Genomic DNA, 26,348 nt, shown 5'->3' on the forward strand with positions numbered 1-26,348 from the left:
TCAACCAGCTCCCCAGACCTTCCCTGCCCTCCCAGAACATATTGTTGGTTGACTTTGTCCATGTTCAGCCATTTGAAGTCATAGAGAATAGATGGCTGTTCTGATAAAGCCATAGCCCAGGCAGGGATCATCGACTAGATTCAGCCCGCTGGCCATTTCTTTATTTTTTCTTGAGCGGATGGTCAGGGGGCCAGAACATAATTACAAATTATTTGTAGACTGCAAATTGACCGCAAGAAGCACAAACAGATATAGCGTTTGACTAAAACATAATATTTTCAAACCTTGCTTACATTTGTATACGATCAAATATCTCTTATGCGTGGGAATACATTCTAACAGATTTCCTAAATTAAATAATAAATTGCTCAGAAATTGGGGATTACATAAAATCACCCACTGGCCAGCAGTTGGGGAAACCTGACCCAGAGGAAGGCTTCATGAAAGGACATGACGCAGTGGGGGGAAAACAGCCCTGATTCAGCCTCTAGGACAGAGACAGATACACATGGTTTTGATGTGTGTTGGTTTGATCTTAGCATATGTTCTATATATGGATACTAACCATCCCCACCTGCCCCCTTCTTCTCTCTGTGTCACACTCAGAGATCTCATGATCTGCATAGTCATTCAATTCATAGTCGCCCTGTCCCAGCCTTTACTAGGCTCACACAAACTCTGTTTGGGGTTTTAGGCCGGGTTTCTGTATAAGCACTTTGTGACATCTGCTGATGTAAAAAGGGCTTTATAAATACATTTGATTTGTTTCTACGGAACTCAAATCCGTTTATCTTCTCCCAAATCCTAGCCTTAACCATTAGAAGGGAAAACGTATAACTGATCTTAGATCGGTTTAGGGGCAACATCCTCCTACTCAGTCGTAGCCCCAACACGTACCTCCTTCGGAGCTCATTTCCTTCTGTTATTTTAGGTTCCCTATTCTCGCCCCTCAGACAAACTGTAGGCAAAGGTCACTAGACTAGACACATGACACATGATTCCAGAACAATCAGTTTCACTCCTTAACCACGGAACTTACTGTTTCACCACTGAACTCTCAGTTCTGTGTCAAGTGAATCACTGTCTGTTGTTGCCCAGTGAATTACCATGGTTTTTGTTGCCCAGTGAATTACCATGGTTTTTGTTGCCCAGTGAATTAACATGGTTTTTGTTGACCAGTGAATTACTTGGATTTTTCACTTAGAATGTATACCAAACAAAAACCATTGATTTCAAAGTTTAACAAACCATACAACTCTATGCACAAAGACTCCTTTTTAACAATTTACACTGACATTTTTACAAAAACATATTTACTGGAAGAACTGTTCAGATGCAAAGTTTGGTAACAGAATTTCTGTAAAATCTCCCTCAGTTTTCTGTGTCCACTTTTTACAAAACTATGTTAAATATCTGCTCCGAATTAAGATTCAACAATGTCTGCAGAAAGAAGGGGGTGTCATCTATGACATAACACATTGACTTTGAAAACATATATTTTTTTTATTGAACTACAGTAAGTGAAGTGGATTTATACCCGGTAACGGAATTTCATCATGGGTCCCTCTGTACTGCATAGAAATGCGTAATGATGGATATGAATGCCATTCTCTTCATGGTGATGTATCCTGAATAGATACACAAAGGTAGAAATATGCAATATCCTTCTTTGCATATTTGGGTATTATTCTACACACTGGCTATTATTCCAAACAAGACCAAATTTGGTTGGTCCGGACCAAATCTGAACCAATCATAGACGTCTATGTTTCACAAGTTTGGACATCAAAGTACAGCACTGTAGAGATCAGTACAGTTGAGCACAGAACAGTATAGTACAATACAGTACATTATAGTGTACTCTACTCTAATGTGTACTGTACTGTGCTGAACTCTACTGTGCTGAACTCTACTCTACTCTGCTGTACTGTGCTGTCCAAACTTGTGAACCCAACTGTGGTTTGATTTCTATTATTTCCCGTTGTAGCCAATTCCATTGCATAAATTCCGTTACAGATTTATTTTTTCTTCTGAAATTCAGCTTGTGACAAATACAATTGTATTTTATTTGACTTAATAATTTAAATCAGTAAAAACTAACTATTTGATAGGTCTACCTTTACTTATTACTTCTGTTAACTTTAGTTATCCTCCCGCCTCATGAGGGAGAGAAATTAGAAAATATCTTAAAGATATGTGAGTTTTTGGTAACGGAATTTCTTAAACTTACGTAAGGCAGACATTTTTTTAAACGAAATATACAGTGCCTATAGAAGGTCTATATTCACCTTGTGTTGCCTTTTTATAGCCTGGAATTAAAATGCATAAAAAATGAAGTACCTTGGTTGCATATTGTAAGCATCCACCCACCTTGTAATAGCAATCCTAAATTAGCTCAGGTCTAACCAATCACCTTCAAAATCACACACCAAGTTAATTGACCTCCACCTGTGTTAAATTGTAGTGATTCACATGATTTCAGGATTCATTCAGCAGTTACTGTAGATTCCCTCTGCTGGGTAGTGACTTGCAAAGGAAACACTCAACCATGAGGACCAAGGAGCATTCAAAAGAACTCCGGGACAAAGTTGTGGAAAGGCACAGGTTTGTGTCACAGCCAGGCTTTCACTGAAAACATAACTGCAAGCCCTGCAAGGTTTATCCCTGTGTAAGGACATACAGTGCATTCAGAAAGTATTCCCTTTTTCCACAGTTAGGGACGTTACAGCGAAAACAGGTAACATAAGTATTCAGACTTTTTGCTATGAGGCTTGAAATTGTGCTCAGGTGCATCGTGTTTCCATTGATCATCCTTGAGATGTTTCTACAACTTCATTGGAGTCCACCTGTGGTAAACTCAATTGATTGGACATGATTTGGAAAGCCACACACCTGTCTATATAAAGTCCCACAGTTGACAGTGCATGTCAGAGCAAAAACCAAGCCATGAAGTTGAAGGAATTGTCCGTAGAGCTCAGAGACAGGATTGTGTCGAGGCACAAATCTGGGGAAGGGTACCAAAGAATGTCTGCAGCATTGAAGGTCCCCAAGAACACAGTGGCCTCCATCATTCTTAAATTGAAGAAGTTTGGAACCACCAAGACTCTTCCTAGAGCTGGCCGCCTGGCCAAACTGAGCAGTCGGGGGACAATGGCCTTGGTCAGGGAGGTGACCAAAAACCTGATGGTCACTCTGACAGATCTCCAGAGTTCCTCTTTGGAGATGGGAGAACCTTCCAGAAGGACAACCATCTCTGCAGCGCTCCACCAATCAGGCCTTTATGGTAGAGTGGCCAGACGGAAACCACTCCTCAGTAAAAGGCACATGACAGCCTGCTTGGAGTTTGCCAAAAGGCACCTAAAGGACTCACAGACCATGAGAAACAAGATTCTTTGGTCTGATGAAACCAAGATTTAACTATTTGGCCTGAATGGCAAGCGTCACATCTGGAGGAAACCTGGCACCATCCCTACGGTGAAGCATGGTGGTTGCAGAGTCATGCTGTTGGGATGTTTTTCAGCGGCAGGGACTGGGAGACTAGTCTGGATCGAGGGAAAGATGAACGGAGCAAAGTACAGAGAGATCCTTGATGAAAATCTGCTCTAGAACGCTCAGGACCTCAGACTGGGGCTAAGGTTCACCTTCCAACAGGACAAGGACCCTAAGCACACAGCCAAGACAATGCAGGAGTGGCTTCGGGACAAGTCTCTGAATGTCCTTGAGTGGCCCAGCCAGAACCTGGACTTAAACCCGATCGAACATCTCTGGAGAGACCTGACAATAGCTGTGCAGCAACGCTCCCCATCCAACCTGACCGAGCTTGAGGATCTGCAGAGAAGAATGGGAGAAACTCCCCAAATACAGGTGTGCCAAGCTTGTAGTGTCATACCCAAGAAGACTCGAGGCTATAATCGCTTCCAAAGGTCCTTCAACAAAGTACTGAGTAAATGGTTTGAATACTTATGTAAATGTTTTTTATTTGTAATACATTTTGCAAAAAAAAATGTGCTTTGTCATTATGGAGTATTGTGTGTAGATTGATGAGGGGGGAAAAAACAATTCAATCCATTTTAGAATAAGGCTGTAACGTAACAAAATGTGGGAAAAGTCAAGGGGGCTGAATACTTTCCGAATGCACTGTATTTCTAGAGAAGTCACATGTACACCTCTTCACCTCTTTCACTTCTTCATTTCTTCAGCCCTCGTTTTGGTCCATTGCTCTCCATCAGAATTCATTGAAATATAAAAACACAGAAGACTGAGTCCTGTTGGTGTAAGCCATTCCATGGAGGGCCGAGTGTCTGCGGGTTTTCGCTCCTCCCTTGGACTTGATTTGATACATTTTAAGGTCACTGATTAGTAAGGAACTCCCCTCATCTGATTGTCTTGGTCTTAATTGAAAGGGAAAAACCAAAAACCAGCAGACACTAGGCCCTCCATGGAATGAGTTTGACACCCCTGGTTTAAGGCATGCTTTGACAGTAAACAATATACAAATAAATGTTCTCAGTTCTCCTTTTGCAGAAGGAACCGTTCAGTTGTTAGACTTCTGTGCGCGGCTGACTGTGACTTGAATCAGATGGCAGCGAAGCCGTGACCAGGTACAAGCCTGTATCTGACTGCACAGTTCTGTTGTTGTTAGCTAGGTTTCAACCCGTTTTCTATATCAGACATTGATTGGCTTATCTCTTTGAGTAACGTATGAATAGAACCCTGATGTACACAGAGTGTACAAAACATTAGGAACACCTGCTCTTTCCATGACATAGCTTTCACCTGGTCAGTCTATGATCTGTTATTGATGTTAAATCCACTTCAATCAGAGTAGATGAATGGGGGAGGCAGGTTAAAGAAGGATTTTTAAGCCTTGAGACATGGATTGTGTATGTGTGCCATTCAGAGGGTGAATGGGCAAGACAAAATATTTAAGTGCCTTTGAACAGGGTATGGTGGTAGGTGTCAGGCGCACCAGTTTGAGTGTGTCAAGAACTGCAACGCTGCTGAGTTTTTCACGCTCAACAGTTTCCCGTGTGTATCAAGAATGGTCCACCACCCAAAGGATATCCAGCCAATTTGAGACAACTGTGGGAAGCATTGGAGTCAACATGGGCCAGCATCCCTGTTGAATGCTTTCGACACTTTGTAGTCCATGCCCCGATTAATTGAGGCTGTTCTGAGGGCAAATAGGGGTTCAACTCAATATTAGGAAGGTGTTCCTAATGTTTTGTACACTAGTGTATGTTTTTTTTTTTTTTTTTTTGCCCAGAAGCCCCCAATGCCCAGCGCCAGGAGGAGATGGAGTGTGGAGCAGCGACCCCTGACCCCACCAATGATGTCACACTGTCCCAGGTAAGGTAATCATCTTCAAATCATATTTTTTTGCAGTCAGAGGTAAAGACATTACTCTGAAGGACAGTGTTCGGAGAATTGTGGTCTTAAAGTTTTTAAAGGCATGCTCCGGAACTTTGGTGACGATTGAGTATTTTTGAAACCGCCCGCTTTAGGCTAGATGTGTCAATCTGTAGTTCATATATGCATAATCTATGAGCAGAATTACTGTTTTACCTCAATTAGCCATGAAATCCCTCGTTTGAAAGCGACTGTTTTTCTGGGAGCTGTGCTGTGCAATTTTCCCTACATTTTCCCCCACATGAGCCAGCAGCCTAGCAATACGACTTCTAGCCAATGAGCTTCAGCTCCTCGACATTTGAGTGACCGCTAGCAAGACGCGCGCACACACAGCAGATCGAGAGGGAGAGCATGACGTGGTGCACATATCTGCACATATGTGACATAGTATGCAATCTTTGGAGACCAAGTTGTCTCCCCTTATGGTTTGTGAGCGCTACTTTCAGAACTACTGGCTAGAAAGTATACGGTAGTACCAGATAATGTCTTTAAGTGGGTGTGTGTGCGTGCTAGGAACAGGACATCAGTGGAGAGGACAGTCTGAGTGAGGAGGAGAAAGCCAAACGCAGAGCGGAGCGACGCAGAGCCAAGAGAAAGGTTAGCAACACACAGCCATACACACGCGTACTCCACCTGAGCCATAGTGTTTCGTTAAAAATCATGAGACCAGTGAAGAACATAGTCAGCACATAATCTGTATTCCTGATGCGTGATGCTGTTCCTATGTTTTGCTCAGCGTCGACGGGAGCGCAAGAAGCTGGAGCAGGTGAAGAAGCCTGAGAGCACTGAGCAGGTAAACTACAAACCAGTATTACATGTCTTCAGAATTAATCTGAATCATGCGACACTTAGCAGCCTCATTTGCAGTAATCGAAAAAAGGAATGTTATGTATAAAAAGGAATGGACAGTTTGCATTCCAACTAGGTTATTATATGCCCTCTCTGTTTGTGTTTACCAGGACGCTGAAGATGATGATGATGATGGTGAATCGGAGGAGGAGGAAGCAGAGGGGAGCGATTCTGAGGAGGTAGAAGAAAAAGAGGATGGCGCAGCTCTTCCTCTTCCTCCCCCCATCCATCGCTCCAAGGAGCCCCCCGCCCCATCTCCAGCCCCCTCAGGGACTAAAGGACCCCAGAAGACCGCTGCACGACCCTCTGAAGAGGTAGGGGCAGACGGACTCCTTCATCTTGGCAAGGCAATGGCGTAAGAGCCTGGTCCCAGGTCTGTTTGTGCTGTCTGTGTGACAATGGCTATAGGAATTGGAAAGGCAGCACAAACTGATATGGAACCAGGCCGATGATGCAGTGTTGTTGAGTTCAGAAACCGTCTGGGAAACTACCCAGGCTAGTTTTTAGGTCTCTACTTGAGGAGTCTTAATACACACTGATGGCTACCTTTGTAAACCAGTCTCTCTTTCTTTCTTTCTTTCTTTCTTTCCTTCTCCCCTTCTCCTGTAGGAACCGGAGTGGGATGTGAGCAGTGCGTTCTTTGCCAACGCTGCTAGCCACATCAGGCCAAAAGGCTGGACCAAACCTGGGCGCAAGTCCAAAGAGAACAAGGAGAACGAGGGCAGAACCAGAGAGGTAAGTGGACCCTGAGCTTTGGGATATCTACCTTGCTGGCTAGTTGCTGTGGTAAGAGTGTTGCTAGCCAGGATATCTAGCTAGATACAGTGAGGGAAAAAAGTATTTGATCCCCTGCTGATTTTGTAGGTTTGCCCACTGACAAAGACATGATCAGTCTCATTTTAATGGTAGGTTTATTTGAACAGTGCGATACAGAATAACAACAACAAAATCCAGAAAAACGCATGTCAAAAATGTTATGAATTGATTTGCATTGTAATGAGGGAAATAAGTATTTGACCCCTCTGCAAAACATGGCCACCAGGTTTGCACACATCTCAGGAGGGATTTTATCCCACTCCTCTTTGCAGATCTTCTCCAAGTCATTAAGGTTTTGAGGCTGACGTTTGGCAACTCGAACCTTCAGCTCCCTCCACAGATTTTCTATGGGATTAAAGTCTGGAGACTGGCTAGGCCACTCCAGGACCTTAATGTGCTTCTTCTTGAGCCACTCATTTGTTGCCTTGGCCGTGTGTTTTGGGTCATTGTCATGCTGGAATACCCATCCACGACCCATTTTCAATGCCCTGGCTGAGGGAAGGAGGTTCTCACCTAAGATTTGACGGTACATGGCCCCATCCATCGTCCCTTTGATGCGGTGAAGTTGTCCTGTCCCCTTAGCAGAAAAACACCCCCAAAGCATAATGTTTCCACCTCCATGTTTGACAGTGGGGATGGTGTTCTTGGGGTCATAGGCAGCATTCGTCCTCCTCCAAACACAGCGAGTTGAGTTGATGCCAAAGAGCTCGATTTTGGTCTCATCTGACCACAACACTTTCACCCAGTTCTCCTCTGAATCATTCAGATGTTCATTGGCAAATTTCAGACGGGCCTGTATATGTGCTTTCTTGAGCAGGGGGACCTTGCGGGCGCTGCAGGATTTCAGTCCTTCACGGCATAGTGTGTTACCAATTGTTTTCTTGGTGACTATGGTCCCAGTTGCCTTGAGATCATTGACAAGATCCTCCTGTGTAGTTCTGGGCTGATTCCTCACCGTTCTCATGATCATTGCAACTCCACGAGGTGAGATCTTGCATGGAGCCCCAGGCCGAGGGAGATTGACAGGTCTTTTGTGTTTCTTCCATTTGCGAATAATCACACCAACTGTTGTCACCTTCTCACCAAGCTGCTTGGCGATGGTCTTGTAGCCCATTCCAGCCTTGTGTAGGTCTACAATCTTGTCCCTGACATCCTTGGAGAGCTCTTTGGTCTTGGCCATGGTGGAGAGTTTGGAATCTGATTGATTGATTGCTTCTGTGGACAGGTGTCATTTATACAGGTAACAAGCTAAGATTAGGAGCACTCCCTTTTAAGAGTGTGCTCCTAATCTCAGCTCGTTACCTGTATAAAAGACACCTGGGAGCCAGAAATCTTTCTGATTTGAGAGGGGGTCAAATACTTATTTCCCTCATTTAAAATGCAAATCAATTTATAACATTTTTGACATGCGTTTTTCTGGATTTTTTGTTGTTATTCTGTCTCTCACTGTTAAAATCAACCTACCATTAAGATTATAGACTGATCATGTCTTTGTCAGTGGGCAAACGTACAAAATCAGCAGGGGATCAAATACTTTTATCCCTCACTGTAGTTGCTGTGGTGGGTGTTTTGTTGATGTCTGTCTGTAAGAGGTGTTGGGGCTAACGCTAGCTAGCTACTTAGAAGTTGTGGCAGTAGCAGTGTTGTTGGGGCTAATGATGCTAGCTAGGTAGCTAGTTTCTGTGGTAGGAGTGTTGATGATAGCTAGCTACCTGTCTGCTGTGAGGCATAGGATATCTTGCTAGCTAGAAGTCGCTGCGTTGTGGAAGTGTTATTGGGGCTAAGGATAGCGAGGTAGCTAGCTAGTTGGTGAAAGCTTGCTGTTTGATAGCTGTTATAGCAGTGTTGGTGATTACTTGCTCTCTGTACTGGGAGTGTTGATGGCTAACTGTCTGCTCTGGTAGTAGTGACGGGGATAAGGGTAGCTAGGTACAGTAGCTATTTACTGTGGTAGGAGTGTGGGGGCTAAAGATAGCTAACTGTCTACTGTAGTAGGGGAGACCAGGGGTAAAAGTAGGCACATCAAATGTTCAGCCTGCTGCACAGACCCTATGGATGCTCTAGTCTAGAGTGCCGGGTTAAATTGTGCTCAGGATAATCTTACATCTCTAAATGTTTAAAGTAGGAAGACATAGATGTGATTATTGAAATAATCTGAGTTTGCTTCATTTACTATAATCCTAAATTGCCACCTCTTTTTTTTATTTACCTGTGGAACATTCCCCATGTGTCTAATAATATATAGTTTTTCAGTAAGAAGATGTCTTTTTGATTGGTGTAGTTGATGAAAATATACTGAAACAAAAATATAAACGCAACAATTTCAACGATTTTACTGATTTACAGTTCATATAAGGAAATCAATCAATTGAACTAAATCAATAGGCCCTAATCTATGGATTTCACATGACTGGGCAGGGGCATAGGCCCACCTGGGAGTGGCATAGGCCCTCCCACTTGGGTGCCAGGCCCAGCCAATCAGAATTAGTTTTTCCTCACAAAAGGGCTGTATTACAGACAGAAATACTCCTCAGTTTCATCAGCTGTCCAGGTGGCTGGTCTCAAACAATCCCGCAGGTGAAAAAGCAGGATGTGGAGGTCCTGGGCTAGCGTGGTTACACGTGGTCTGCGGTTGTGAGGCCGGTTGGATATACTGCCAAATTCTCTAAAACGACGTTGGAGGTGGCTTATGGTAGAGAAATGAACATTCAATTATCTGGCAACAGCTCTGGTGGACATTCCTGTAGTCAGCATGCCAATTGCACGCTCCCTCAACTTGACAGCTGTGGCATTGTGTTGTGTGACAAAACTGCACATTTTAAAGTGGCCTTTTATTGTCCCCAGTACAAGGTGCACCTGTGTAATGATCATGCTGTTTAATCAGCTTCTTGATATGACACAACTGTCAGGTAGATGGATTATCTTGGTAAAGGAGAAATGCTCACTAACAGGGATGTAAACAAATGTGTGCACAGAATTGGAGAGAAATAAGCTTTTTGTGCATATGGAACATTTCTGGGATCTTTTATTTCAGTTCATGAAACATGGGACCAACACACTTCACATGTTGTGTTTACATTTTTGTTCAGTATAATTGTTGTTGCCTCTCAAGACTCAGATTAGACTGAAATGTGTATTTGGGGGTCAAATGTAACGCATGTTACAATTTACCCCTTACCTAAAGTCTATGGTATTTTTTATGGTATTTAGACACATTCACATAATGATATGAAATGTCACTTCTTTACATCAAGTTTACCAGTAGAACTAAGATAATACCTTTTAGAAATATGCAAAAAGCCAAATTCATACTTTTGAACGCTATAAGTATCTTATATAAAATATGTACATTTTGGCTACTCCGTTTTTGGTCAATATGACATGCCTAAAAGATCAAATGGGAAATATTGTATAGATTTTGTTGATTTTCATACAAATATCATTTTCAATTACCCCTAATTTTTACAGTTGAAGACAGTGTGAAATTTAACCCTGCAGCAGCTATTTTAGATGTAGATTTCTTAGTTTTAATACTAAAATAACTGTTAGTAAATTGTCATTTCATCCTTCGTTAGGTTTAGTTATTATCAGTTGACTAAAACTCTGGACAATTTATCTAGTTTTAGTCAGTAATTTTAGTCACATAATAGTTTTTTCCCCCATTAAATAATAAAAATGTACCTCTAACTTCCATAATGTGCACATTAACATAGCTTTCTCCAACTAGGTCTACTATCCCCTCATATACAGTGCATTCTGAAAATATTCAGACCCCTTGACTTATTCCACATTTTGTTACGTTACAGCCTTATTCTAAAATGGATTTTAATAAATATCCTCTTCAATCTACACACAATACCCCATAATGACAAAGCGAAAACAAACAGGTTTTTAGAAATGTTTGCAAATTTAATAAAAATAAAAAACAGATACTTTATTTACATAAATATTCAGACACTTTGCTATGAGACTCGACATTGAGCTCAGGTGCATCCTGTTTCCGATGTTTCTACAACTTGATTGGAGTCCACCTGTGGTATATTCTATAATTGGACATGATTTGGAAAGGTGCACACCTGTCTATATAAGGTCCCACAGTTGACAGTGCATGTCAGAGCAAAAACCAAGCCATGAGGTCGAAGTAATTGTCCTTAGAGCTCCAAGACAGGATTATGTCGAGGCACAGATCTGGGGAAGGGTAGCAAAATATTTCTCCAGCATTGAAGGTCCCCAAGAACACAGTGGCCTCCATCATTCTTAAATTGAAGAAGTTTGGAACCTCAAACTCTTCCTATAGCTGGCCGCCCGTCCAAACTGAGCAATCAAGGGAGAAGGGCCTTGGTCAGGGAGGTGACCAAGTACCCGATGGTCACTCTGACAGATCTCCAGAGTTCCTCTGTGGAGATGGGAGAACCTTCCAGAGCGACAACCATCTCTGCAGTACCCCACCAATCAGGCCTTTTATGATAGTGGCCAGAAGTAAGCCACTCCTCAGTAAAAGGCACATGACAGCCCTCTTGCAGTTTGCCAAAGGGCACCTAAAGGACTCTCAGACCATGAGAAACAAGATTCTCTGGTTTGATGAAACCAAGATTGAACTATTTGGCCTGAATGCCAAGTGTCACGTCTGGAGGAAACCTGGCACCATCCCTACGGTGAAGCATGGTGGTTGCAGAGTCATGCTGTTGGGATGTTTTTCAGCTGCAGGGACTGGGAGACTAGTCAGGATCGAGGGAAAGATGAACGGAGCAAAGTACAGAGAGATCATTGATGAAAACCTGCTCCAGAGCTCTCAGGACCTCAGACTGGGGCGAAGGTTCACCTTCATACAGGACAACGACCCTAAGCACACAGGCAAGACAACGCATGAGTGGCTTCGGGACAAGTCTCTGAATGTCCTTGAGTGGCCCGGCCAGAGCCCGGACTTGAACCCGATCTAATATCTTTGGAGAGACCTGAAAATAACTGTGCAGCGATGCTCCCCATCCAACCTAACAGAGCTTGAAAGGATCTGCAGAGAAGAATGGGAGAAACTCCCCAAATACAGGTGTGCCAAGCTTGTAGCGTCATACCCAAGAAGACTCGAGGCTGTAATCGCTGCCAAAGGCGCTTCAACAAAGTACTGAGTAAAGGGTCTGGATACTTATGTAAATGTCATATTTCAGTTTTTGTTTTGTTATACATACATTTGCAAAAATTTCTTAACCTGTTTTTGCTTTGTCATTATGGGGTATTGTGTGTAGATTGATTTAGGGGGGGGGATTTTTGTTTAATCCATTTTAGAATAAGGCTGTAAAGTAATGTGGAAAAAGTCAATGGGTCTGAATAATTTCTGAATGCACTGTACCTTAGCTGGCAACATTGCTATTGTGGCAGATTGTAACCAATGCCAGCCATAATTAACCATATGGCTATAAAGCCTTGGCTACAGGTTAAACAATTTACAATTCAGATTTTCTCCCCATCATAACCGTTGAAGTCATTTCCTTCAAAAGGGGAGAATCTCAACTTTACAACAGTGCCAGAAATAATACTGTACTCCTAATAATACTGTACTCCTAATAATACTGTACTCCTAATAATACTGTACTCCTAATAATACTGTACTCCTAATAATACTGTACTCCTAATAATACTGTACTCCTAATAATACTGTACTCCTAATAATACTGTACTCCTAATAATACTGTACTCCTAATAATACTGTACTCCTAATAATACTGTACTCCTAATAATACTGTACTCCTAATAATACTGTACTCCTAATAATACTGTACTCCTAATAATACTGTACTCCTAATAATGCTGTACTCCTAATATTCAGCAAATAGCATTTGTTTTTCCCTGCAGCGCAGCCTGTTACATTTAACCCCACATACGGGGCCAATTGTAACATTTCACTTCCGCCACTCTCGGTTAAATAGTAAACGACTGGTATGTCCTAGAAACGTAGTTATTGTGTAATGGTAGCTGAGACATACCGTACCAGTCAAAATTTTCGACACACCTACTCATTCAAGGGTCTTTCTTTATTTTTACTAATTTCTACATTGTAGAATAATAGTGAAGACATCAAAACTATAATATAACACATTTGGAATCCTATATTAACCAGAAAAGTGTTAAACAAATCTAAATATGTTTTATATTTGAGATTCTTCAAAGTAGACACCCTTTGCCTTGATGACAGCTTTGCACACTCTTGGCATTTTCTCAACCAGCTTCACCTGGAATGCTTTCCCAACAGTCTTGAAGGAGTTCCCACATATGCGGAGCACTTGTTGGCTTCCTTTCCTTCACTCTGCGGTCCAACTCATCCCAAACCATCTCAATTGGGTTGAGTTTGGGTGATTGTGGAGGCCAGGTCATCTGATGCAGCACTCCATCACTCTCCTTCTTGGTCAATAGCCCTTACACTGCCTGGAGGTGTGTTGGGTCATTGTCCTGTTGAAAAATAAAGGATAGTCCCCCTAAGCGCAAACCAGGATGGCGTATCGCTGCAGAATGCTGTGGTAGCCATGCGCTTTGAATTCTAAATAAATCACCGACATTGTCACCGGCAAAGCACCATCACACCACCTCCTCCATGCTTCACAGTGGGAACCACACATGCAGAGATCATCCGTTCACCTACTCTGCGTCTCACAAAGACATGGCGGTTGGAACCAAAAATCTCTAATTTGGACTCATCAGACCAAAGGATAGATTTCCTCTGGTCTAATGTCCATTGCTCGTGTTTCTTGGCCCAAGCAAGTCTCTTCTTCTTATTGGTGTCCTTTTAGTAGTGGTTTCTTTGCAGCAATTCGACCATGAAGGCCTGATTCATGCAGTTTCCTCTGAACAGTTGATGTTGAGATGTGTTTGTTACTTGAACTCTGTGAAGCATTTATTTGGGCTGCAATTTCTGAGGCTGGTAACTCTAATGAACTTATCCTCTGCAGCAGATGTAACTCTGGGTCTTCCTTTACTTTGGCGGTCCTCATGAGAGCCAGTTTCATCATAGCGCTTGATGGTTTTTGCGACTGCACTTGAAGAAACTTTCAAAGTTCTTGAAATGTTCCGGATTGACTGACATTCATGTCTTAAAGTAACAATGGTAATTTCTCTTTGCTTATTTGAGCTGTTCTTGCCATAATATGGACTTGGTCTGTTACCAAATAGGGCTATCTTCTGTATACCAACCCTACCTTGTCATAACACAACTGATTGGCTCGATGCATTAAGAAGGAAAGAAATTCCACAAATTAACTTTTAACTTCATGAAGCTGGTTGAGAGAATGCCAAGAGTGTGCAAAGCTGTCATCAAGGCAAAGGGTGGCTACTTTGAAGAATCTCAAATATTAAATATATTTTGATTTGTTTAACACTTTTTTCTTACTACATGATTCCATATGTGTTATTTCATAGTGTTGATGTCTTCACCTATTATTCTACAATGTAGAAAATAGTTAAAATAAAGAAAAACCCTTGAATGAGTAGGTGTGTCCAAACTTTTGACTGGTACTGTATGTTTGTTTGAGTTAGATTAATACTATTTATATACAATCTTTTCATAAATAAGCAAAAGGCAAAAAGTGTTACATTTTATATCGTCTCCCCTCGTGTTGATAGCTTTAGGCTGTGGCAGGTTCAATGTCCTCCCTAAGGCAAGGTGAACTCTGGATCTGGAAGTTCTTAAACCGTAAACAGTTCTTGGAATGTTTCTGTGTTTTGACCTTTCATAGTCTTAGACACACACACACACACACACACACACACTGCTGCCTCAGTGCACATGCTAGAGCACGGTCACTCGTGTCACTGGGTCGGAGGTGACCAACAATTTAATCTATATAAATTCATAGAAAGTGTCACATTTTACTGATATAGCCTAGGCCTAAGTGCTTTTTTAAAACACATTTCCACCAAGTCCTTATTAGCATAACAGCAACCTAGGCCTAAAGCTGTAGGTGACAGTGACAATAAACAGGTTCCTAGGTTGGAAAAACTCTAGGGAGTGAATATGCAAACAAATGAACGTTTTGCCCTACATTTTCGGAACATGTTCTGGTTTCTTCAGGTGAATGGAACAGATGCTGTGACTAAGAGAAGCGCCTCGTTGACAGGTGAGTGTGCACGTTTATCCATCCATCCAGGTGTGGCAGCGTTAGGCAGTGATCAATTACACACACTACTCTCTGTACACACCCTCACACGGGCACGCACACACGTGCGCACACATTGCTGTGCAAACATGCTCAGATGTTGTTTGTACATTTGAGCCTCTGGCTGTGTGTGTCCGTCCTGTAGAAAAAGGGATCAAGCTGGTGCAGGAGGGCCAGTATTCTCAGGCCATCATTATGTTTACAGAAGCCATCAAATACGACCCAAAGGATTACAGGTAATATCACACCATTACATGTTATATATCTGCATTATATGACTTACTACCGCATGACCTCTGACCTCAATACGCTAGTTACAGTGAGCTCCAAAAGTATTGGGACAGTGACACAATTTTTGTTGTAACAGGGGAGGTTAGCATTTTTGGGGGTGTATGATATTTATGCCTCTAACTTTCTCACTCACTTATTCACGATTCATTCAGGATTATCCGTAATCATGGTAGCATCCATATTAATGTAGAAGTGTTGAGAAACATTCTATTCTTATTTACAATAAAAGTGACTCCAAAATGACACTACATTGTTTATCATTCATTTATCTTGGGCACAAAATAATCTGAAACACAACCAAAACAAACAGCAAATGCATCCAGCAAGTTTGTAGTCACTAGCTTGATGTAATCATTGTGTTCTAGGAATATCGGACCAAATATTAAACTTTTTACTTCTTTAATACACATATAAGTGAATTTGTCCCAATACTTTTGGTCCCCTAAAATGGGGGCACTATGTACAAAAAGTGCTGTAATTCCTAAACGGTTCACCCGATATGGATGAATACTCTCAAATTAATGCTGACAGTCTACAATTTAATTTCAAAGCCAAAAAAAGTAATACATGTCACTGTCCCAATACTCTTGGAGCTCACTGTATCGAGCCGACATCAATACATTGATACAGTATGACATAGACTATAAACAACAATTTACCCTCTGTGTGTCTGTATGCATGTGTGTTTTTATATGTGCACGTCTCCATCTGTCCGTGTGTGTTTATCTGTCCGTCCTTCCAGGTTCTTTGGGAACCGGTCGTACTGCTATAGCTGTTTGGAGCAGTACCCCCAGGCGTTGTCTGATGCTGAGAGGTCCATCCAGCTTGCACCTGACTGGCCTAAAGGATACTTCCGCAAGGGCAGCGCACTCATTGGGATGAAGGTGGACCACAGACTGCATAACTGTCCTCTCCTGTTCTATTGTAATCTATTCTATAGGATGCAAATTCTCCATTTAGTGATTATTCATAAATTATGTAATATAGGTTTATGCAGGCATTTTGTGTCTTGACCTCTAAGCGTGTGTGTTTGTAGCGGTACAGTGAGGCGGAGAAAGCCATGGAACAGGTGCTGAAGCTGGATAAAGACTGTGAGGAGGCTGTCAACGATCTCTTCAACTGCAAAGTCTTACAGCTAATGGTAAACAAACACATCTCTGAATACACAAATGTGGCTATGTGCTACCAACGTGCTCACGATACGTATGGGAAATAGCAAAGTATAGCTATGTTACAGATCCCCTAAACTGTTTCCTTGTCTCCTTTCTTTGAGGAAAAGCAGTAGAGGACAGGAGGAGTTTAGGCTAGTGCTTTTCAAACCTCTACTTTGAGACCACCAACCGTTCCATGTACAGGGCTGTGTAAAAGTACTTGCCCCCTTTCTGATTTTCTCTATTTTTTCATATTTCTGATACTGAATGTTATCAGATCTTCAACCAAAACCTAATATTAGTTCAAGGGAACCTGAGTTTAAAAATAACAGAAAAAATGGATACTTATTTTATTTTTTTAATTAACGAAGTTATGCAACACCCAATTCCCCTGTGTGAAAAAGTAATTGCCCACTTACACTGAATAACTGGTTGTGCCACGTTTAGCTGCAATGACTGCAACCAAATGCTTCCTGTAGTTGTTGATCAGTCTCTCACATCTCTTTGGAGGAATTTGGGCCCACTCTTGCATGCAGAACTGCTTTAACTCAGCGACATTTGTGGGTTTCTAAGCATGAACTGCTCGTTTCAAGTCCTGCAACAACATTTCAATTGGGATTAGGTCTGGACTTTGACTAGGCCATTCCAAAACTTCAAATTTGTTGCTTTTTAACCATTTTCATGTAGACTTGATTTTGTGTTTTGGATCATTGTCTTGCTGCATGCCCAGCTGGCCTGACAGTCTCCTGTAGAATTATCTGATACGGAGCAGAATTCATGGTTCCTTCTATTAAGGCAAGTTGTCCATGACCTGAGGCAGCAAACCATCACACTACCACCACAATGCTTGACCGTTGGTATGAGGTTCTTACTGTGGAATGCAGTGTTTGGTTTTCGCCAGGCATAACGGGACCAATTATTAAAAAGCTCCAACAAAAAGGTGAAACGTCTAGGGGTCACTGAGGAGAGGTTTGAAAACCACTGAGCTAGTGTACACACAAGTAATCATGCACTGTTTGTCCTTTTGAATAGTCCTACATCTGAAAACCCAGGACAGGGAAATCATTGTGTTGACTCTCCAGAAGAGGAGAGGACACCGCTCTATAGACTGTTGGGATGGATCCTTAGTCTTGCTTCCTAACAGTCTCTCTCTCTCGCTGTCGCTCGCTGTCTCGCTCTGTCTTTCTCTCTCGCTGTCTCTCGCTCTCTCGCTGTCGCGTTCTCTCGCTCTCTCAAATCAAATCAAACCCTTACCACCTGGGGGCGGCCCGTCAGGAAGTCCAGGATCCAGTTGCAGAGGGAGGTGTTTAGTCCCAGGATCCTTAGCTTAGTGATGAGCTTTGAGGGCACTATGGTGTTGAATGCTGAGCTGTAGTCAATGAATAGCATTCTCACGTAGGTGTTCCTCTTGTCCAGGTGGGAAAGGGCAGTGTGGAGTGCAATAGAGATTGCATCATCTGTGGATCTGTTGGGGCGGTATGCAAATTGGAGTGGGTCTAGGGTTTCTAGGATAATGGTGTTGATGTGAGCCATGACCAGCCTTTCAAAGCACTTCATGGCTACAGACGTCAGTGGTACGGGTCGGTAGTCATTTAGGCAGGTTATCTTAGTGTCCTTGGGCACGGGGACTATGGTGGTCTGCTTGAAACATATTGGTATTACAGACTCAGTCATGGACATGTTGAAAATGTCAGTGAAGACACTTGCCAGTTGGTCAGCACATGCTCGGAGTACACGTCCTGGTAATCCGTCTGGCCCTGCGGCCTTGTGAATGTTGACCTGCTTAAAAGTCTTACTCACATCGGCTACGGAGAGCGTGATCACATAGTCATCCGGAACAGCTGGTGCTCTCATGCATGCTTCAGTGTTGCTTGCCTCGACGCGAGCATAGAAGTGGTTTAGCTCGTCTGGAAATCTTGTGTCACTGGGCAGCTCGCGGCTGTGCTTCCCTTTGTAGTCTGTAATAGTTTTCAGGCTCTGCCACATCCGACGAGCGTCAGAGCCGGTGTAGTACGATTCAATCTTAGTCCTGTATTGACTCTTTGCCTGTTTGATGGTTCGTCGGAGGGCATAGCGGGATTTCTTATAAGCGTCCGGGTTAGAGTCCCGCTCCTTGAAAGCGGCAGCTCTACCCTTTAGCTCAGTGCGGATGTTTCCTGTAATCCATGGCTTCTGGTTGGGGTATGTACGTACGGTCACTGGTTGGGGTATGTACGCGCTCTCTCGCGCTCCCTCTCTCTCGCGCTCCCTCTCTCTCGCGCTCCCTCTCTCTCGCGCTCTCTGTGTTTCTCGCGCTCTTTGTGTGTCTCGCTCTCTCTGTGTGTCTCGCTCTCTCTGTGTGTCTCGCTCTCACGTTCTCTCGCTTGCTCTCACTCGCTCTCACGTGCTCTCGCTCTCTCTCACGTGCTCTCGCTCTCTCTCACGTGCTCTCGCTCTCTCTCACGTTCTCTCTCACGCTCTCGCTCACGCTCTCGCTTTCTCTCGCATTCTCTCACGATCGCGCTCTCTCTCGCGCTCTCTCTCGCGCTCTCGCTCTCATTCTCTCGCGTTCTCTCTCGCGCTCCCTCTCTCGCGCTCTCTGTTTCTCGCTCTCTCTGTGTGGCTCGCTCTCACGTTCTCTCGCTCGCTCTCACGTTCTCTCGTTCGCTCTCACGTTCTCTCGCTTGCTCTCACGTTCTCTCGCTCGCTCTCACGTTATCTCGCTCGCTCTCACGTGCTCTCGCTCGCTCTCACGCTCTCGCGTTCTCTCTCACGCTCTCGCTCTCTCTCACGCTCTCGCTCTCTCTCACGCTCTCGCTCTCGCACTCTCTCGCGCTCTCTCTCGCGCTTTCTCGCGCGCTCTCACGCTCTCTTGCTCTCGCGCTCTCTCTCTCGCTCTCTCTTGCGCTCTCTCTCTCACTCTCTCGCGCTCCCTCTCTCTCGCGCTCCCTCTCTCTTGCTCCCTCTCTCTTGCTCCCTCTCTCGCGCTCCCTCTCTCTCGCCTCCCTCTCTCTCGCGCTCCCTCTCTCGCGCGCTCTGTGTTTCTTGCGCTCTCTGTGTTTCTCGCTCACTCTGTGTGTCTCGCTCTCACGTTCTCTCGCTCGCTCTCACGTTCTCTCGCTCGCTCTCACGTTCTCTCGCTCGTTCTCTCGCTCGCTCTCACGTTCTCTCGCTCGCTCTCACGTGCTCTCGCTCTCGCTCTCACGTGCTCTCGCTCTCGCTCTCTCTCGCGCTCTCACATTCTCTCTCGCGCGCTCTCACTCTGTGTCTCTCTCTCTGTGTCTCTCGCTCTCTCTGTGTCTCTCGCTCTCTCTGTGTGTCTCTCTCTCTCTGTGTCTCTCTCGCTGTGTGTCTCTCTCTCTCTCTCTGTGTGTCGCTCTCTCTGTGTGTGTCTCGCACGCTCTCTCTCTCTCTCTGTGTGTCTCTCTCTCGCTCTGTGTGTCTCTCTCGCGCTGTGTGTCTCTCTCTCGCTCTGTGTGTGTCTCTCTCTCGCTCTGTGTGTCTCTCTCTCGCTCTGTGTGTCTCTCTCTCGCTCTGTGTGTCTCTCTCTCACTCTGTGTGTCTCTCTCTCGCTCTGTGTCTCTCTCTCGCTCTGTGTGTCTCTCTCTCGCTCTGTGTGTCTCTCTCTCGCTCTGTGTGTCTCGCGCTCTGTGTCTCTTGCTCTGTCTCTGTCTCTCTCTCTCTCTCTGTGTCTCTCTCTCTCTCTCTGTGTGTCTCTCTCGCTCTGTGTCTCTCTCTCGCTCTGTGTCTCTCTCTCGCTCTGTGTCTCTCTCTCGCTCTGTCTCTCTGTGTCGCTCTCTCTCTGTGTCTCTGTGTGTCTCTCTCTCTCTCTGTGTCTCTGTGTGTCTCTCTCTGTGTCTCTGTGTGTCTCTCTCTCTCTCTGTCTCTCACTCTGTGTCGCTCTCTCTCTCTCTGTGTCTCTCTCTCGCTCTGTGTCTCTTGCTCTGTGTGTCTCTCTCTCTCGCTCTGTGTGTCTCTCTCTCGCTCTGTGTGTCTCTCTCTCGCTCTGTGTGTCTCGCTCTGTGTGTCTCGCTCTGTGTGTCTCGCTCTGTGTGTCTCTCTCTCTCGCTCTGTGTCTCTCTCTCTCGCTCTGTGTCTCTCTCTCTCGCTCTGTGTCTCTCTCTCTCGCTCTGTGTGTCTCTCTCTCGCTCTGTGTGTGTCTCTCTCGCTCTGTGTGTGTCTCTCTCGCTCTGTGTGTGTCTCTCTCGCTCTGTGTGTCTCTCTCGCTCTGTGTGTCTCTCTCGCTCTGTCTCTCTCGCTCTGTCTCTCTCTCTGTGTCGATCTCTCTCGCTCTGTGTGTCGCTCTCTCTCGCTCTGTGTGTCTCTCTCGCTCTGTGTGTCGCTCTCTCTCGCTCTGTGTGTGTGTCTCTCTCACTCTAACTCTCACTCTCTCTGTCTCTAGGATCTGGGTTTTGAGGAGGTGCAGAGTGTGTTGCTGCTGGAGCGATTCACCACTCTACAGGCTGTGCTGACCTCACCTGAGGCTTCTAGTGGTGAGGACACACACACACACACACCATTGTGCAGGCCGTGCCAGTGGTATGGAAATACATGCAATTCCTCTTCTTAAGCCAAGAGGGCAGCAATGTCAGGAATTAGTCTAATTTAAATGGAATGGGAAGGAAAGAGAAGACATTTCTGTGAGTTATTGCTGAATTGTAGAAGGTTACAAATAAAGTCAGTTGTTGCCTTCTCTCTCCTCAGTGGTGAGCCAGGATTCCTCATTGGGCTTGCCAGGGTAGGTGGATATTATCCTATCTCATTGACCCAATAAGGGTCAGGGGTCATGGCCCCCAATAGAAAAACATACATTTTTGATTTCCTTATTTGGTGTGGACAAGTGTGTGTAACTTGACATCTGTGTGGACGTAAGTGATGTCTCTTCCCTATTCGGCCTCTCTCTTCCTCCTTCAGGTCCCCTTGTGCGTCTCTCTGGGTGGGGAACGTGACCTCTGAGCTGACTGAGAAACACCTATTGGACCTCTTTAAAACCTACGGGGAGATAGACAGCATACGAGTTCTCCACGAGCGGTTCTGTGCCTTCGTCAACTTCAAGAACGCCAACATGGCATCGCGGGCCATGGAGAAACTCCACGTGAGTGGCCTTCTGTGAGGTCATAATGTGGCTCTTTTCAGTGTTTTTTTTTTTTGAATGTCTTGTTTTATTAAATATATATTTGAATGTTTTATATTTATTACAGAAATGCACAGTGAAGTTTTCTATTCTATTGACCGTAATGTATTTGTATTTTGTGGGTGTATGTGTTCCCCCACAGGGCTACAGTATAGAGAACACAAGGTTGGTGGTTCGCTACCCAGACCATCGCACCCAGAGGGCTCTACCCATCCCCCTCAAGACCAGCCCCCTCGCATTGCAACAGGCAGCTGCTGGGTAAGAAAACACCTTTTAAAGCTGAGATACGTGAAAGGTGAAACGGCGCCACTGTGCCACCTTGTTGACTGTCTGCACCACTGTGAAAAAACTTTATGATATAAGGAACTTTTTTGCTCTAGATTACAGGAAATGGCAATTACAGGTGTTCAAAACCGCAAAATTCTTGGCACTGCCCCCCTCCGGGCCTCCCACCCAGCCGTACTCAGCAGCACCACCTTGTTAAAAAATCCATATGAAAATCCTTCATCTGACTCTGGGGAAGTAGATTAAGGGCTTCATTGCCAAAATCCTGAAGAATCCCTTTAAAATAAAGTGCTTCATTGCCAAAATCCTGAAGTATCCCTTTATGATAAAGCAAGAGCAAATCCGTTGAGGATGAGCCACGTGGCCCACTTTAACATTTGTATAATTTCATCCCAAAATCACATTTACGTAACTTTCTAACCTTCTTGCCCCTTTTCCAGTCCCAGACGTTGTGGCCCAGTGAACGGAGATGAGTGCTACTTCTGGAGGACCACCGGTTGCCATTTTGGGGACAAGTGTCGCTACAAACACATTCTTGAACAGAGAGGCAAAGACCGGAAGCCCTGGCAGCCCTGAGCACAGTTTCAAATCAAATCAAATTTTATTTGTCACATGCACCCAATACAACTGGTGAAGACTTTACCGTGACACTTTTCCTCCTCAATTCTGGCCTTTTATTGAAACTGGGACCCCATTATGGACACTGACTGAGCCGATGGACTCGATATTAAATGGACCGTGTTCTCCCCCCAAAGGACAACAGTAGGACTGTTGTTGTGATGGAGGACAATATTCAGACTAATAAAATGGAGGACACCATAATGAGTGCTATAACATAAGAGAGCATTAGGACTGTAATAATGGACCAGAAGACATCAACAGTCCCCCTTGACCACAGCTGGGCCTTTAGCCTCTGCATGGGAACGAACCTCAACACCTTGAAGCCTTAAAACCTTACTAGCCCTATGGCTGGCATCAGTTAGCCCTATGGCTAGCATCAGTTAGCCCTACAGCTGGCATCAGTTAGCCCTACGGCTGGCATCAGTTAGCCCTATGGCTGGCATCAGTACTACTGCTGTCTGGGGTTTGTGGCCTAGGTAACTGGGCTCTCCTCTCATCTCCCATCCATGTCTCTCTCTTCCCATGCCAATACCACCAGACCAGAACGGACCAGGCCCTCCACACCAAAGGAGAACCAATAACCACAAAGACCACCACTCCAAAGACCCAGCAGCCATCCAGCCTGCAGCAGATTCACCCTGACGTTTCAGTTCCTCCCTAAGAAAGAGGTGCCTCCTTTCCACTCTCCCTTGGTGCCAAGCAACCTGCCTCCTAAAATGGTAATGTTAGTTAGGCACCAAATGGAATAAAACAGACTGAAACAGATCGGGACTACCTGGATTTCTCCAATAAGAAACATTCATTTTCCTTTGGCAAAAATGTTCAAATGTTTTCCTTGTCATGCCCTAAAGAACATGTTCCAGGGCTTGCGCTACACTGGGCTATTGGCCTTAGCTATGTGGGCCATTGCAATGTACCTTCGCCCATAGTGAAGATCTCAGTTAAAAGAGAGTGAGTGGAGCAGAAAGGTGTACCACCAACTTAACAGAACCTTGTTTTTCAATGTATTAATCCATGTTTCATTTTACCACTACCAGATGGCCAACAGCTTAAATGCACACTCCACATCTGTTTGGGCGATTTTGACACAGAACTGACTCCAACTTTTTTCTATATGTTTGTTTCAAGTTTAGTTCGCCAGCCCTTAAGATATCTGGGAAATAAGCACCTTGTTTGTCAAATGAACCAAGTATGTTACTTGTTCTCTGTTTCCATCTACCCTCTCTAGACCCTGCACCCTCTCTGTGTGTCCTATTACGGGACACTCACTGAATGTCTGTAGGCAAGACCAAAGCTTGAGGGTCCATCTCAGCAGTTTAAAGTGGCTAGTTGAAGCTATGTAAGACAAAGCTAGCTGCATCTTTTGTTTAAATCTGTCTGATTTTACTAATGGCAGTTATTGGAGGTTGGTTTCCAGGAATGGGTTCAACACTTTGCAGTAAAGCCCTCTTCTCACACTATCGTCTGTCCCTACAGCGTTAGGCTGTCATTCTCTGTCCCCGTGACACCCAAAACTGTAGAGGAGATGCTTTGGACACGGAAGTGCCCAAACTACACCGTATTTCCCTTTTTGGTGTTCCATCTTCAGATTCTCACCGTTCTGTAGACATGAGGCTTCCATGTCAGTATTTAGTCTGAACCAAAGAATGGTTGTAGCCAACCAAATGCTGTCTGCACTGGTAATACGTGGAAGCGGTTTCTTTATTCTGCCACTTAAGGCTTGAAACGCAATGGGACAGTTTACTGGACCCAGATTAAGCGTAGTGATTAACTAAAAAGCACTTTTTAATATAGAGTTTCAATTGAGCTTTTTAGTTCAGGATTTGCCTTAATCTGGATATGGGAAACTGCTCCAAGATCCAGTGAATCACAACAAGCCTCTCATGGTGGGGTGAGGAACTGTAGCTGCCACTAAAAATGAGAATTCTTCACCACAAAGTCCTTTTTCTTAGTCCACACTACTCTATATCTCAAACTGTGTACAGACAGGTGCTGGCTATTTATTTCCGTATTTATATGTATATTTTCTTTACCTGTGAGACCATTGTGGTTGGTTGGTTTACGATTAAAATTCAAATGATTACTCACCAGACGCTAAAACATTCTGGGACGTTTTCTTCATTGTATTTTTTTGTAGAGATTCTCCATTGAAAGTGATTTTTTAGTCCAGGACTTAGGTTAGTCTGGGAAACAGCCCTGTTTGTTTAGTAACTGTCTGAGATAAATAATTGTTATTAAATGTGGTGGGGAGGTTCTGCTTTTCTGTGGTTGCTGGTTTCCGGCCTCGTAGAGATTGGTCAAAAAATTCATATTGGGATAAAGTCCCATGAGAAACCACTATAATATTATCTTTAAACGACTCACATAAGTGTATTTTCTTAGTTCAATGACCCCAAGTACACAGTATTCCCTAATTTGGGCCAATGCATGTTTTATAAGTTTGATAGAAAGGAATAATAAAGTATTTCTGTGTGAAGCCCACTTTTTTCGTTTGGCACGTGTGATTTTTAGTACGAATCCATTTATCTCGTGTCCCAATTTCAGGAGAAAGTGTTTTTGGGTCGTACATAGTCATAAAAAATGTGTAACTCAAGCACTGTAATCTCTGTTCATTCTAAATCTACCAAATATTTTAAATGTGTGAAAGTATTCTGCACTGCCAGAGTCCTTTTGTACATAATATATTCATTCATATAATTTCAGCCTCTGTGTCTTTTTATTTTTCTGTTTTCTTCCTGCCATTATGACATACAGTACATTCGGAAAGTATTCAGACCCCTTGACTTTTTCCACATTTTGTTACGTTACAGCCTTATTCTAAAATGGATTAAATAAATACAAATCTCATTCTACACACAATACCCCATAATGACGAAGCAAAAAACAGATTTTTAGAAATGTTTGCAAATCTATTAAAAATAAAAAACTGATACCTTATTTACATAAGTATTTGCTATGAGACTCTAAATTGAGCTCAGGGGTATCCTGTTTCCATTGATCATCCTTGATGTTTCTACAACTTGATTGGACTCTACGTGTGGTAAATTCAATTGATTGGACATGATTTGGAGAAGGGCCTTGGTCAGGGAGGTGACCAAGAACCCGATGGTCACTGACACATCTCCAGAGTTCCTCTGTGCAGATGGAGAAACTTCAAGAAGGACAACAATCTCTGCAGCACTCCACCAATCAAAATCAAATCAATTTATTGGTCACATACACATGGTTAGCAAATGTCATTGCAAGTGTAGCGAAATGCTTGTGCTTCTAGTTCCGACAGTGCAGCAATATCTAGCAAGTAATATCTAACAGTTCCACAACAAAAACCTAATACACACAAATCTAAGTAAAGGAATGTAATAAGATTATATAAATATATGGATGAGCAATGTCATTATCAGTGGCATAGGCTAAGATGTAATAGATATAATACAGTATATACATATGAGATGGGTAATGCAAGATATGTAAACATTTTAAAAGTGGCATTATTAAAGTGGCCAGTGATTTTCAAGTCTGTATGTAGGCAGCAGCCTCTCTGTGCTAGTGATGGCTGTTTAACAGTCTGATGGCCTTGAGATAGAAGCTGTTTTTCAGTCTCTCTGTCCCAGCTTTGATACACCTGTACTGACCTCGCCTTCTGGATGATAGCGGGGTGAACAGGCAGTG

General features: G+C 43.8%; 1 protein-coding gene across 1 annotated transcript in view; it reads left to right on the forward strand.

The window, feature by feature from the left end:
• LOC311121849 (uncharacterized protein) overlaps positions 1–25,450 on the forward strand; it is a 38,485-nt gene extending 13,035 nt beyond the window's left edge. Inside the window, exons 2-15 of the mRNA XM_084196289.1 lie at positions 5,267–5,349; positions 5,923–6,006; positions 6,146–6,202; positions 6,369–6,572; positions 6,868–6,993; positions 15,134–15,179; positions 15,364–15,454; positions 16,252–16,393; positions 16,546–16,650; positions 21,042–21,132; positions 21,344–21,377; positions 21,554–21,734; positions 21,916–22,031; positions 22,499–25,450. Of these exons, the coding sequence (XP_084052415.1) occupies positions 5,267–5,349; positions 5,923–6,006; positions 6,146–6,202; positions 6,369–6,572; positions 6,868–6,993; positions 15,134–15,179; positions 15,364–15,454; positions 16,252–16,393; positions 16,546–16,650; positions 21,042–21,132; positions 21,344–21,377; positions 21,554–21,734; positions 21,916–22,031; positions 22,499–22,634 (1,496 nt within the window). The 3' untranslated portion in view covers positions 22,635–25,450. The remainder of the gene's footprint in view (positions 1–5,266; positions 5,350–5,922; positions 6,007–6,145; positions 6,203–6,368; positions 6,573–6,867; positions 6,994–15,133; positions 15,180–15,363; positions 15,455–16,251; positions 16,394–16,545; positions 16,651–21,041; positions 21,133–21,343; positions 21,378–21,553; positions 21,735–21,915; positions 22,032–22,498) is intronic.
• Positions 25,451–26,348: the final 898 nt, after the last annotated feature.

This window comes from Coregonus lavaretus, assembly GCF_964263955.1.
Source record: "Coregonus lavaretus genome assembly, contig: HAP1_SCAFFOLD_372, whole genome shotgun sequence".
Taxonomy (NCBI): Eukaryota; Metazoa; Chordata; class Actinopteri; order Salmoniformes; family Salmonidae; genus Coregonus; species Coregonus lavaretus.